The sequence below is a fragment of the Accipiter gentilis genome, chromosome 15, assembly GCF_929443795.1.
Source record: "Accipiter gentilis chromosome 15, bAccGen1.1, whole genome shotgun sequence".
NCBI classification, from domain to species: domain Eukaryota; kingdom Metazoa; phylum Chordata; class Aves; order Accipitriformes; family Accipitridae; genus Astur; species Astur gentilis.
In genome coordinates this window covers 7738408-7753379 of record NC_064894.1, presented here as the reverse complement: position 1 = coordinate 7753379, position 14972 = coordinate 7738408, and the positions used below count along the sequence as shown (strand labels likewise).

Genomic DNA, 14972 nt, shown 5'->3' with positions numbered 1-14972 from the left:
CTACTTCTCTCTCGAGCTGATCACCGAAATCTGCGCAGGGACGCTAAGGTACAGAAGAGAGTTTTTTAAGGGGTTAGAACTGAAGAAGCTGGAGTCAGATTTGTGGCTGTGAGGGAGTGATGTGACAATGCCTTAGCTTAAAACCAGTCTAATTTCACCCTTGCCTTTTCCCTCTTTGTGAAAAGAAGGATAAATGATGGTTTTTTACAGTACCAATCTCTCTGCACGGTGTCTCATTTTGTCACCCAGCCATGTGCTACTCCCACACTCCTTGTCCCACCTAGCACCCCCAGCAGCATCAAAGGCTCCTGCTCATCCACACCTCCTTCTCCACCTTCTCCCCAGTCTAATTTTTGGGATGAGCTGCTTCTCCCCTTGTCGCAGGATGCTGAGGACAGCTAAAGGGATTACTACTGTGCAAGAGCTACAAGAGGATCTGCATGTAAACACTGTGTTTTAATACCCTTACTCAGAAGACACTGCTATTTTACCTCGCAGACACGGTGTTCCCTTGCACAGTTTTGGAGAATGCCCTGCCCTTCTGTGGTGTAAAATAAGTTATGAGTAGGGCTTTCCACCTCTGAGAAGTAAACGTTGGTTTGGTCCACATAGTTGTCCCTGCAGGCCAGACATGCTCATGGGTTGTGGAACTAATAAAAAAGTGGAAGCTGTAAGATATTTTTGTTTGATGAAACAGTCATTCTGAGTCCTCGGTTCCCATACCAGCAAGAGATCTAAAGACTAAACTCCCTTGTCTCGATCAATAAAATATGAACATACATTAATCACCCCCAAATGTATAGCTTTTTAAAACAGGCTAAGCTAAACTGAATTTCAGATTAAATAATTTTATACAAATCTGATGTTAATTCTGAAATTTCAAAGCTAGATCTTGGAAATGCAAAGATGAACTTAATTACATTACCGATGACTTTCAAAGTGATTTACATCACGGTATTTCACAGATGGCTTTCAACCAAATTGAGGATTTACAAAGCATGAAACTTCTAGTGACAGCAGACACAGATAAGGCTGAGGAACTCGATGCCTTCTTTGCCTCAGTCTTCAACAAGGTCTCCTAAGGCCTTTCTGCTTAGTGAAATTGTTCAAAGGGAACTATCAGGAGTAGCTGAAGATCAAGTTCAGATTTTTCTTTGTGAGATTTCAGCCCATATATGTCCATGGGATCAGGTCGTCTACATTAATGGGTGCTGACAGAATTGGTCAGTGTCCTCGCAAAGCAAGGATAGAATGTGTCTGGATAGGTTAAAAAGCAGATGGGTAAAAAAAAAAAAAAAAATCGTAAGATGATCAAGCTCACAGCATAGTGGTTAATGGGTTGTACTTTACCTGGGTGCCTGCCACAAGTGGAGTATCGCAGGGAACTACCCTGGGATGAGTCCTGTTCAACAGCAGTGACCTGGAGGAAGTCATGGACTGCACCCTTCTCAGATTTGCAGATGACACCGAATGGGGAGTCCCAGTTGATATGCTTGAGGACGGAGCTGTCGTTAGAGGGACCGACGCTGGCTGGAAGAATGGGCTAGATGGAGACGATGAAATTCAGGGAAGACAAGTGCAACGTGCCCAACCTGGGAAGGAAGAGCCCCTTGCAGTGACACAGACTGGGAGTCCTGGCTGGAGAGCAGCTCTGCAGGGAAAGCCCTCGGGGGCTCTGGTGGGCAGCGAGCAGAGCATCAGCCTGCAGCAACAGCAGCAACGAGGGCCAGCGCCATCCTGGGCTGGGTCAGCAGGAGCACAGACCAAGGGACGGCATCACCCTCCTCTACTCGGCACATGTTATTCTGCATCTAGACTAGTGCTGCCCATTTTGGCCCCCCCCAGTAAAAAGGTGTTGATAAACTGAAGCGTGTTCAGTGGAGGGCCACCGAGGCGACTGGGGTGGAGAATCTGCGCTGTGAGCTGGGCTTGTTCAGCCTAGGAAAGAGATGGTTTCAGGGGGAGCTAACAGCAGCCTCCAGGGCCTATGGGGAAGGTACCAAGGGGACAGATCCAGGCTCTGGGTGGTGGGAAGACTAAAGACACAGAGCATAAAAGGAAATTTTATATCAGACTGTATGTAAGGAAAATTTTTGTCCCTATAAAGACAGTCAAGCAGAAGAGCAGGTTATCCAGAGAAGTTGTGCAGTCTCTGTCCTTGAAGGTTTTCAATCCCTGACTGAGTATTGAACCAGCAACAGACAACTTGGTTTGACCCCATAGCTAACCCTGCTTTGAGCAGAAGGTTGGACTGCAGACCTTGAGGTCACCCCTAATCCAAATTCTCCTATGATCATGTGAATGTCAGCTGAACGTTGTGCCACAGCAAACGTTAAAGTGTTTCTCTGTATCAGCTAGTAATATATAGATAACTGAAAGAAAAGAAAAAAAATATTATTACAGGATTAAAATAAGGTACAACTTCATTTCTGCTATTATCAACATATACAAGCAATAACTACCTAAAAAAAAAATAAATCAGTAAATCACAAACAGATTATAAAAAGATTCCAAATTAAGTTTACAAAAAAATCCTGAGACAGTTCACTTCAAAATCCCACCCACTGCTGTCATTAGTAGGCATGTAAAATTCTTTAGTGAATAGAACAGTCAATGGAGCAGCACTAGAATAAAAATTTATTTTCCTTGTCTCATAATTTTTCTACTCTCATAAAAAGAGACACTCTACCATAAAATTCTTTCTAAAACAGATGGAGACAGGTACAAAACACAGTCACCTGGGAAGCTAAGAATGTGGCAGGGTAACAAACTACAAAATCATAAACTTCTATTAGGCTACTAATTAATAAGCACTGCTAACTCAACCATATAAACATATAATTCAACCATACGTGTGTGTGCATATATATATACATATACGCATACATAAAAGCCTGAACAATTTGCATTTGCAGAACATCAGTATTTTGCCAAATTCTAAAGTACATGTATTTACAAAAATGAAATCAGCAAGGCAAAAGAAGTATCCTTGAACTGTTAATTCTAAAGCTGTAAGGGCAACTCAGGTGAAACACTCCAGGGAGCGATGACAGGTCAGAGCAAGTTCTTTTTTTAGTGTTTCCTATTCTTTAGATCTACGACATGTTATACTCAGCACGTGGGACTTTGAGATTGTTCTTTTGAGACATCTAATAGTCTCCACTCAGCAAAGACCACAGCTACTTTCTCTGGATTTGGGATTCCTCTCTGGAGGCCAGATATGTAGAAGTTGGATGTCAACATACCTATTTAGTGAGCACTTTACAACTTAGTTATAAGTCCAAGCTGCAGGAAGGTTTCTTCCAACCAGGTCGCAAATCCTCACCTGTAACAGCTAACTCCAGGGACTGACTCAGTCATCCTGTTTTATTTCAAAACTAAAGACAGCGATGCTTACTCAAGTTACATCTAACAGTTGCTGGACAAGAGCAGAAATTGTCTGAAGAGCATAGACTTAAACCTAGGATTTCCTACTCCTAAAACCAGGTAAGATATCACAAGGGTGGGATTTATTTCTCACATTAAGACACCTAAATGCATGTTCATGTCAGTGAACTACATATCTAAGCTCATGCTATCATCACTGTTTGATTCAGCTGCCTAAGCAGGCACATTTAATGACAGTACCACTCAAGATGCTCCAGGGTATCAGAGGCACCTACATGAAGAGAGAAAATGTGAAACAGGACTTACAGAAGATCTGCAGTCCTTTGGGGTAGCAGCTGGAGACCCAGCCCAAAATATCAGGGTATTTTAAGAGTTTCATAGGTTAGACATGCCAACCACATGGAGACATCTGAATGCACATGTCTACCTTTGTGCATCTTCCTCTTGAGGCAAGTCCCATCTTGGTGAAAAATCTCTTCAAGAAACGAGACAACAATCTGTCTAATAACTATTCTGGTTGCAGAGGTTATTGCTTCCACCAAAGCTGAGATATGGTCATTAATATGGTTTAACTCCACTATTTAAGTTTGCACTGAAACAGATAAGGAGAGCCCAGGTGACCAGTTAATAGCACTTTTGCAGAGAGGCTAGTGTGTGTCTAAAGCGCGGCAATGGCATTACAAGGGGAACTCTCTGCCCCAACGCTTTCAAAGCTGCATAACAAATTGTTTCAAATCCTTGTCAAAGTGTAAGTGCCAGGTAGTTATTCCATCTCTGGACACAAAACACCCCCTCTCTATATACATTGTGAAAAAGATTTCAAAAATCATCTCTCAAGTCAGCAGTTACTTCAAAACTCATCAAGGATGCATGTATTTCCCAAAATATCCATTGCTCTTCCAGCGGCCTAGAGAGTTTACTGGTGAAAAAATGCTGCAATCTGCAAAGAAAAAAATATGTGTTCCTTTGTGCCCAAGTTGCTTTACTAATAACAAAAATATTTTTTGCCAATAGATCAGCAAATATGCAGTGGTGTGCAATCTAGTGTTGAAATTGTTCTTTAGAACAGGAGTCTTGAAACAATATACATTTTGCTATTATACAGATTCCATTATCATCCTGTGTTTTGTGTTGTCTTTACAAAATACTTTTGAATGAAGCTTTTTTATAAAATGAAAATTATTATATCAATTAGATACCAGTTCCTTTTGTTTATTCCTTTCCTTGCTCTTTTCATAATAATGCTTTCAGCGCTCTGGAGGGAGGCAGAACTGATCTTCTACCTTAATGAAACAAACAAAGTCAAGCACTAACAAAAAGGGCACAGTAGTTCCTGAGTGGCTACCAAACATACATACTTATTTAACTCCATTTGCTTTAATTCGGCTACACTTATCTGATCTATTTCCTAATGTGACTATTCAGGAACACTTGTTTTGCAAATCAAACATTTCTGTTGAAAGTTAGTTTGCTAAAAGAAAGCATTAAACAAACGTTACCGTGTGACATACCAAATACAAAGTTTAAGAAAAAACAGTGGCCAGCGTCTAAACAAGTATAAGAATCTCTCTTTGAGGAGCCAATTCAACATCAGAGTAACTTGTTTTGTAAATATGTATATATTTTATATATACAGAAAACAAAGGTTTATTATCTGAAATAAATGCATTCAAATTAACAAGATAAATTATTTACAGTATTAAAAAAGTGGTGTTTCAGAATTTTTCTGACAAAAATTGATCTGACAAAACAAGTGCAAGGGGAAGGATAAGGACTAATGCTAAAAATGTTTTATGTTTATGGTGAATATGGACTACTAGGAGACAACAAAATTAAAACATTGTTTATCTATTAGAAGTAATTGTTATTCATCATAGAACTAAATGTCATTAGTTCCCCTCTAAATTTATCAAAGACTCTGGATCAGTTAAGGTATTGTTGAACTCATACTTTAAAGGCCTTTTATGTTTAAGATGATTTCTGTTAAAATATGTTACTTCAATTTTTACTAAGAATATAATTCCATCATAAAAATAAAATTTTTAAAATCAGATAATATATAAATATACAAAGGGGATTTTTTCAATATTCATTAATTTTGAACAGAAAGGTTTAAAGTAATCATTTAAGGAGTTAATTTATTTAGCCTAAATCTTTGAAATCATTAGTCAACTCGGAGTGAATTAGGCCTACTGTGCCTACACTTGTGCATACACAAGTAAAGAAAAGCAGTATACAATGCATGTAAGAAAGTTGTAAAACTAAACTCCAGATTTAATTTTGCTCAGGTGATGACTCTTTTGATTAAATCAGAAACAAAGTCTGTCCTATAAGAATTTGTAGTGATAAGTTACCAAGTTTAAAAAGAAACATTTTTATTGCTGCCAACCAGCCATTGTCTCTAAAGTACACAGAAGCTATACAACTCTTAAAAGACAGGCATTACTTTCCTAACTTGAAAGCTCTACACACACTTTATGCCTAGACTTTAAAATTCATAGTGCTTATTTTAAACATCACCTGAAACAACTTACTTTGTTGTGTACACAAACACCAACATATTGTTTTCCATTATGAGAAACAGCATTTATTCAAAACCAGCACCTGGACTATAACATTTTTTTCTGTATTTAAAATTGGAAATAAACTGCATTATCTCTGAAACTGCTGTATAGCATAGTAGTTTAAAGTAAATGTTTTCCAATAATGACCATTTTCCTGTCTGTCTCAAAAATTTTCCAATGCAATCCCACAACAAATGCACTGTTAAAAAGTAGGCTACTTGTTTTAATCAATTTGTATTTGAGCTGAGTTCAAAAGAACACTCACTCTCCATAAATATAAAGAAAACAAAGGGAATTCATCTGAGAGATGAAGAATAATTCGATCAAGGTTCTTCAGAAATTCGATTTTTTCTTCTCCATCATAGTCTGAGCTTGAAATGTTACTTTCTTCTGTCTCATTTTGAAGAAGTTGTTCCAGAATCATGCACAAAGGAAAAATATTCTCATACTGGGTAATGTCATACATGGCCTGCATCTGGGAATAAAGAAAAATCGATATATAAGCACAGTCTGAAAATGTTTCTGCAGCCCACCATCTCAGACGACAGTTTAAGGAATAATGTAAAAATTTGCAGTAGTATTTATATGATCAGAACAGCTACAACACTCAGTAGGCTTACTTCCAAGAAATGTCTTCCTTTTTGTGATAACAGCCAAATAATTAACTCTCCATCGTGCTACCAAATGAAAAGTCAACATAACATCCTGTTCATGAGTCAAAGAGGGTTTTCTCTACCTAATTATTCAGAGGCTGTGACATACAATAATGATCTACAGATAAACAACAACAGCAGCTTTGTTTGTTTTAGGCATATAATGATAATGGGTGGATTTCTTTTTTCTGAGAAATAAAATAACAAGTAAAAAAAGATATTTTTTTTTTTTACTCTCAAATATAGACAATCACCTATTCAAGTGACACCTCTAGAAAGCAAACAAAAAGTCCAAATTCTCAATATCAGTAGAAAATACACAAGCCAGTACTACATATCTGAGTCAGTTACAAAGTGGAAGAGTCAGTTTGTCAAATGAGCTCACTGACCAAACTACTAATTCATTAAAAGCCTTATAGTTTTATCTAATATAAATTCACCTGCCCTGTATTTGGAAACTGTAATTTCAAACTGAATCTTTCAGAATCTCTGCTGTACAGAGGGAACAACTGGTAAGATAAAAACTTAAACCTTGGGGACTTGTCTCCCTGGAATGAAATTCTGTGTCCTCCTTAACAGCAAAATCTACTAATGGCCTGATAGATGATCAGAACTGAAAAGTAAAACCATAGCTGCTCACTTTGTCTTTCTGAGCTAGTAGTTCTCAAACCTAAAATCTGTGTTTGAAGCTCCCTATGGTAATGTCTTTCAGGTAACCTCCCACCTTAGGGACAAGACTAAGACACCATAGCCAACCTACTGCAAAGCCTCAATGTAGCAAAGTAATTTTGCTGAGTTTTCTAAACATCTTGAAATTTAGGTTAATTACTGAAAAATATTATCCCTAGCCTTGCATGCTCCCGTTCTGTCTCCCTGGAACCAGGTACGAAAAATCTGCAGTTCAAAAGCTGCTGCCAAGAATTCGATATTGACATTCTTATCACAACAGACAGCAAAAAATATAAAAGGACAATATTAACTATTTGCATACTTTTAAAGTCCAATGAAATCAAATTCTGTAACTAGGGAAAACCTCCTTCTAAAGCAGAGTTACAAGACAGTCTGTTTCTTCAAATACCAAGCATCTGCCTCCGGGACAACCATGCCTAAACAGTGATTGTTTTGACTATTAACTGATACTGGTGAGATAAATGTATTTATTTTGCTGATTAGACTAAATTACAGCTCTCTCAAAGTTGAGAAAATAACTGGTATTAATGATTTCCTGAATTTCTAGGGAATACATGATTCTAAAGGCCTACAAAGTCTGCTCCTAAGACTTCCAGTGTAGGAGTCATCTGACCAAACAGAGGCATCAACAGGCTGAGATAGTTATCCTTGGCTCCTGCTTCAGCCAACAGAAGGAAGCAGGGGGTGGGACTCAGTTGCTTCAGTGCAGGTATCTGTTGCCATTTTGGATGTCCATGGGTATCCAAGGCATGTGGATGAGTAGAGCTTTACATAAGAGTCAGCAGCTGTAAGCCAGGAGTACAACCTCAGGGCATCGCATCTAGTGTGGTATTAGATGTCCAAGTTTTGGCAACTGAGTCTTTCAGGATGTAATTCATCCCACTCTAAACTAGATCCTCAGATGTACCACGTCCTGAAACTCTTTACAGTGATAAAGTACGATTGTGCCCAGAAAAATGACTATGTAGAAACATAAATTGAAGCTCTATGCTTTCAGTTCCTGTAATTTGGATATTAGAAGTACAACATTACAAGCAAAAACCTTTGTTTGATTCTTGTGTGTTGGCCTTGTAAATTCACTCAGATCTTCCTTTTGCATGAGGAATCAATAGAAAATGTTTTAGAAAGGCAAATTATGTCACTTCACTTATCCCTGTAACCTCAAGCTCTTCCAAGCAGTTAAGTAATCGTGTTACTTTCAGTGGGTCTTGAAAAGTGCAACTAATTGCAACTTAGTAAACAATCTAATTGATTATGGATAATAGAAACCACAACCTAACTAATTCTCTTTCCTCTGCAAATACTACTGCACTAAAGGAAAATTATTTTAGCCACACAGAACTGACTTCGAACAGAAAGGGTAAGTCTGATGGCAAGGAGGAAGTATTTTTTTGAGGTTATTGCTTTTCAGGGGACAAATGCACTTTGAAATATTGTTTCACAAAAATGAGGGGGGGGAAATCAGTCTAGAACATTTTTCAGCTCAAGGCTTATTAACCTTTCCAACCCATTTAACAACCTGAATAAAACGCGTCTCCATTGCTTTTGTTAGATGTCTCTTGTAGCACTAATTGATGCAATTACTACCAATGCAAATTTATGCTACTGAATTTGTAAAGGAATACCTTCACTGTTACCTAATGGTGCAGACAGATAACAGAGCTATGTGTGTAAGCGGGTAGCGGCATATGTGTGTGTACATACACACATACACACAGCTGGCCCATCCAGAAAGTTCAGAAGGTATGTCTGTAACGCAAACCTCACTTATAGACTACAATTCCAATACATTAATACCAACTTTAACTACATTTAACACTTAAATCTGTTTTTCAGAAAGAATTTTAAGATAATCACTCTTTTTTACAGATCAGATGGGTGTGCAATATGGGGTTTGGATACGATTTTTTTTTTTCTGAGATCAGTCCTTGCCAATTTTTCCTCACCAGGTACTTGGAAATGTGTTTCTTAGCAGTAAGATGCATTTAGTACACACCTCAGTTTTGAATTTAACTTTTGGAATTATTTTCTTATTACAATTTCTCAATCCAAAAAACCTTTTCAAAGTTAAATAATTTTTAAAAAAATTATTAATTATATAAGATTGAGCTTTACATCAGATGGAAACACGGGGTACAAGGATCTCCTGGCTGGATTTGATGACCTGCTAAGCAGCATTCATATATTTACATCACCAAGTTCAGAATGCAGGAATTGTCAAAGGTTTCGGCTGAAATTAATTCTCCAAGCTTCTCCTACATTACACAGTGATCACCTGGAATAGCACACATAGTTACTACATAATCTGAAAGCAGGGAAGAAGTTCTCTAACCTGTCTTCTTTACAAATGCTATCATAGAAACCAGGACTAATACATTAAAGGAAACTGCTCAAAAATTTATGCAGCAATGACAATCAGGATGCTAAAAAGCCATCTGTGCTCCAGGTCCCTGGGCTTTTATTATCATTCCTCTTTGCAAAGCAACAGATCAGATGGCCCTGGATCAAATTCCAAGCCACTGCTCTTTTACTGGACAGATTTAGAGTTGGGGTTTTGCAAAATTTTGGACAAAAAGTAGGGATCTGAAAGCACAGAATTAATTGAAGTAACCTTCACAGAACAGTAGATGTCATTTCTGAAGGTTATTCAACCAGATTAAGAAAAAATCCCAAGTGATATTCTACATGCAATTTTTGCACTTAGAATGTGGTTCATGCACATTTATGTCATCTATTCAAACACTCTCAATAAGAGCAACATAAACAAGAACAGGAGAATAAATATTAGCTTTGAAGACATGCTCTACAATTTTTAAGCCATTTACCAGTTGCAACTCATATTTCTAGTGATGCGGTCTGTTGAGGCTGGAATTTTCACATGCAAAAAACTGAATGTTACCTTCTGAGTATAGGCAAATAACTTTTATTGCTTTTATGTCTCAAAGGACCTACTGAATGGAGACAATACTCTACCAGTGCAAATACAAGTTAGATGAAAAGAAAGAGATTATGTTCATGGCAACTAGCATTTGCTTCCATGCAACTCAGATACTTAGGTAGGCTACGGACAAAGCCCCAGCAACACCTGTATGCTTTCTCAAATAAGCCAGAAACAGCTCTAACTCGGGAAAACATATTTTTAGTTTAGAATGTAATGTTGAAATGCTGTAATTTCTGACAAAATTAAAACAATTAGAATTAATCTAGAAGCACCATTATGTTTGATTAACGAAAAAAAGCTTTACTGCTTTTCTATCCCTATAATTTAGTTAACACCTGTTCAGGCTTTTTTAGTCCTATGAAGATACTGAGTTTAAATGTATATTGCAAACAATAATTATACACAACATAATGCTATATATAAAATACTGACATACTGATACAAATTTGAATCAAACTGGAAAGATGAGTGTTTATACACCTCTGCTGTTTAGAAAGTGATAAAATTGGCACTTCTAGAAGATGGCTATTTTAGCAGACAAGTGTTCCACCCAAATCTCCTCAATCCATCATGATCTAACAGTTTTGCTTTTTGTAAATTTTTTCTTGTAACTTTTGCCACTTCCATTTCTTGGCAAACTTTTATTATTCAGCAGGGATATAACTTTTCTGCTAGCAAGATGTCTTCTATATCCCAAGAAATTCTATTTCAAATTTCATGGAAATATTAAGTGTTAGAAGTTGGTATTTCTCTCCTTTTACATGCATATTTTTCAGACAAGCATAAAGGGAAGGCTGAAATAAACAACAGGAACTTCTAAACTGAAGTATTATGGCTAATACTGCCTTTCAACAGACGCAGAGGCAGTAGGAACTGCAGCACCGCCAGCTCCTGGGCTGTGATCACTCAGGTAGTTAAGGAGGACGGAGGATAGAGCAGAACCAAATCTGCCCATCTAGCCATTTCCAGCAAAAATCCCCCATGGTCTGTCCCCTCCTCAGGGAAGCAAATGGAGCCAAAGTTCCTAGAAATTCTTTAGAGCAAGTGAGAGCAGGCAAAGAGCATAGAACTTCCTTGAAATAGTCTATTACCAACCAACACATCTCAACAAATAGTTCCACTACCCCTTGCTTCCTTGCAGAAGGCTGCTGGTGCAGGCAGGTACACATGCAGACTGAATTCTTGGCAAGAAAAGTAAAATTCATGGGTTAGGAGGCCACAGAGAGAGTGTAAGCTGATGTCCCATGTAACACAGAACACGGGACTTACCCAAACTACTCCAAACTGTTTGAAGTGGAGCATGCCTGTTAGAAAATGTCTAAGCTTGATTTACACATTTCTAGACATACACAACACTGGCTATGCTGTTTAATGGTCAATTATCCCAACTCTTTAAAAAAATCATTTATTTATATGCTGCCCTGGCTTTCTGGAAGTAGGAGGGGTTGCTCCATCTAGAACTATGAGGAAGGCGGATCTAGGACTACACAACAAGGCAGTGACAAACTAAATAATAGCCATTGATGTCCACAGAAATGAAAAAAAATATTTCTGTGCTCACTATGCCTGCATATAGGAGGGATGCTTCTCTGAAACTGTTTTCTGTATTTTAACACTACAGTTGTCCTAACAAGTATATTATTATAAAAACAAGTCCCTAAAGGGAGAGAGATTTAACAGCACCACTTTTTAGGAAAAAAGTTTCTAAATTATCATAATGAAAAATAAGAAAGAAGTTACGGACTGGAAACTCTATCAACAAGTGATCAGAATCTAGCAAATTTGTGTTTGCTAAGGTAATGCTGACAAAACTAAAGTATTCAGTAAAATCAACACTGTTTTACTCTACTCATCCAGGCTGAGTCAGAGGTTAATGGAAACATATTTCAAGAATGAATGAATTCTTTCCTCATGTGGCAATACAGTCTCATTTTATGAACAAAGAAGACTCTCACAGGGAATTCTGGTTTTGACCCTTTGTTTTTCCTTTGAGAAATCCCTGTCCAGGCTACTCATTGCTGTGTTTAAGTTCTAAACAGAAGACAAACATTTTTCAGAGTGTGGCATGTATGTTTGGGTAATAGGTATTTTACTTCAAAACAACACGGGATGTCCTTTAACTGGATGTTCCACAAGCATGTAAGTAACCTCTATGTGGATCATTAAAATTTACAAACCCAACAATATCCATGGTATAAGAAAGCATACAGTAGGATAAAAGAGGTTATCTCTAATTGCTGTTTAGTGTTTAAATAACATGCTGATAAGCATCTCTACAATATTTAAGGCAGGTATGCATGAAAGACTTTCTAGAAATCTTTTTGTTCTGATTTTAATACTACTGTATTTGAATAAAAGGTAATTACATTACAAATTGCCATGACTTGGGATTCAGTTTTTAGCTGATTAGCATTTCTCTTTAATTGCTTTTTGTTTTGTGATTTGAAATGCATATTTCCCTAACATCCCTCCCAGTAATCATAATCCTTATTAGCCACGTCAATATTCACCTGCCAAGAAAGTTCAAACTGATTTACACCCTCTTTCAGTATCTAAAGCAAAATTCACATCACCTACGATTCCTTATTTAAATTTATATCAACTCCCCCCCTGCCCCAAACTTTCAAAGTATTTTGATCTTTTATTCAATGGGATCTGAAATTCTAGTTGTGGTGTCTTTATTCATGCTATCACTTTCTTCTCAAGTGGCTCCCTAAGATTCAACAATTCTGCTTACAGATCAAGACCAAACATGCCTCCAGAAAGGGTCAAGGAATTACTAACACTTCTGAAAGTTAAATTCCAGAGGAGGGACCATCAGCTAAACTCTTGGAACAAATGAATCTACAGCATGTGCAGTGACAACAGTCCTGAGCAACATATTGTGAACAACACTTTAGATGTCCCAGCCAGCCACACGCTAGAGAGTTTTCAGAAGCAACAGTAAGAATCTTGCCAAAATGATGTCTTCCCAGACACAATAATTTGGCATACCCTGGAAAATAGTTTTGATAGCAAAGAGAACAAGCACTTCAAATTCTATCACCCAAGTGGAAGATGCTTATCCCCAAGACATCTATGCATCATGCCTCTTCCACATATCATTTAGCAGGGTCATCTGTTACCTAGCCCTTAATATGACACACTGAATTACAAGGAACTCCCAAGCCATCTTAAGCAGTATTATTCTTATCTAGTAATATGATTTCCACAACATATTTTAAGAAATGAAATATACCAGCAGTAGAGCATTCAAGCTTCCACTTTGGAGTAAGAATCGTAACAACTGTTTTGCAAGTAACATAACAAAGACCCAGAAAGCTTTAAAAAGTAAATTCTAATCCCCATTATCCTGTTAAAGAAAGCTAAACCAGGAGCCACTAAGAAATCTCATTTAGAGAGAACAACCAAAAAGATTAATGTATCAACCTTCTTTGGATACCAGGAATTTATGAACCTATTTTACTCCAATCTACAAGGCATAAACTTGAATTGTCACTTCTGTCATATATGTTAGTTTTGAAATCTGTTCTAGAATGAAAAAAAAGAAAAATCAATTCTTCACATCTGAAGCATGAAATATGTTGGGTTCTTATTAGTTTTTCAGAAAAGAATCTGAAATAACGATTGTGAAAGAATCTATCATAGTATGGGTCCTAGCACATAAGCATCCAGATTTTATAACTAGAAGGTCAAGTATCGTATCAAAGTTATTCTAACATATCAGAAAAACAAGCTAAAAAAGCAGTAAGAATATAAGCTGTCGACCCATCAGTTTCCCCATTTAGTAGCTACTGTCTGTAAGAAAAGCAAGGAGTAGGACAGAAAACAGCTTTCGTATTCTTTCTTCAAGCGTTCTTAAAAGTGGTAAGGAAGCTCCTCCTGACCAGAAACCCTGCAGTGCTTTGATTGCAGCTGATGTTTGAACGGGCCTTCCCAGACAGAACTGTGTTCTGTTCACAGGCAGATTTGTCTGTCCTTCAAGATTTCCACTCAGTTCCCTGGGTCAGCCTTACCCCTATCAAGCTTCTGGTTTTGGCAAACAGGTGAGAGGTAACACATACATAACATCACTTCATTGTCTGATGTGCCTTTCTTTCATTTACCACAAGCAAGTGTAGGAGTACCATATGCAATAACCGTATCATCAAAATAATAGATGCTGTTTGTTGACATAAGAAATTACACTCTCATCCTACAGGAAATGTCATAAAGTATACAGCAAAGCTAGTAATCTAAGCAAGTCCTGAAAGTAAACATCATACATATAACATTTTTATAGGTAAAGAATGACACTAAGGTAATAAAATTAAGTTTTGAATAACAACAACAATAAAAAGTCCTCTATTAATTAAAATCACATCAGAAAACAATGGATTGCTGAAAAATACAGCTACATTAATTTCAGCTTTATAGACCGAAGTTTACATATCTTTAGAAAACGCACAGAGGTACTGAAAATAAACAGCAATCACTTTGCTTTAGTGGCTCGCTCTAACAAACACAATCCTGACAGCAATGCAAGATACATGCTTATCAGTACTTAATCATAACTCATTCATTTTTGAAAAGAAGCTTTTGAACACACTTTTCATCTCATAAGGCTGTTTTTGTTTTTCTGAAGTAGAATTTTAAAAAGCAATTACAATATGGTACTTACCTAACCAATTTCAGAGCTTAATACAGTTTCAAGGTTACAAAAATCAGTCCCTAATCCTTAGCACCATTAAGACAGCA

General features: G+C 37.2%; 1 protein-coding gene across 1 annotated transcript in view; it reads right to left on the bottom strand.

Annotated features, from left to right (window-relative positions):
* Positions 1–6174: 6174 nt before the first annotated feature.
* The window catches only part of MEI4 (meiotic double-stranded break formation protein 4), a 69115-nt gene continuing 60317 nt past the window's right edge, over positions 6175–14972 (bottom strand). The window contains exon 5 of the mRNA XM_049818275.1: positions 6175–6426. Within this exon, the coding sequence (XP_049674232.1) occupies positions 6175–6426 (252 nt within the window). The remainder of the gene's footprint in view (positions 6427–14972) is intronic.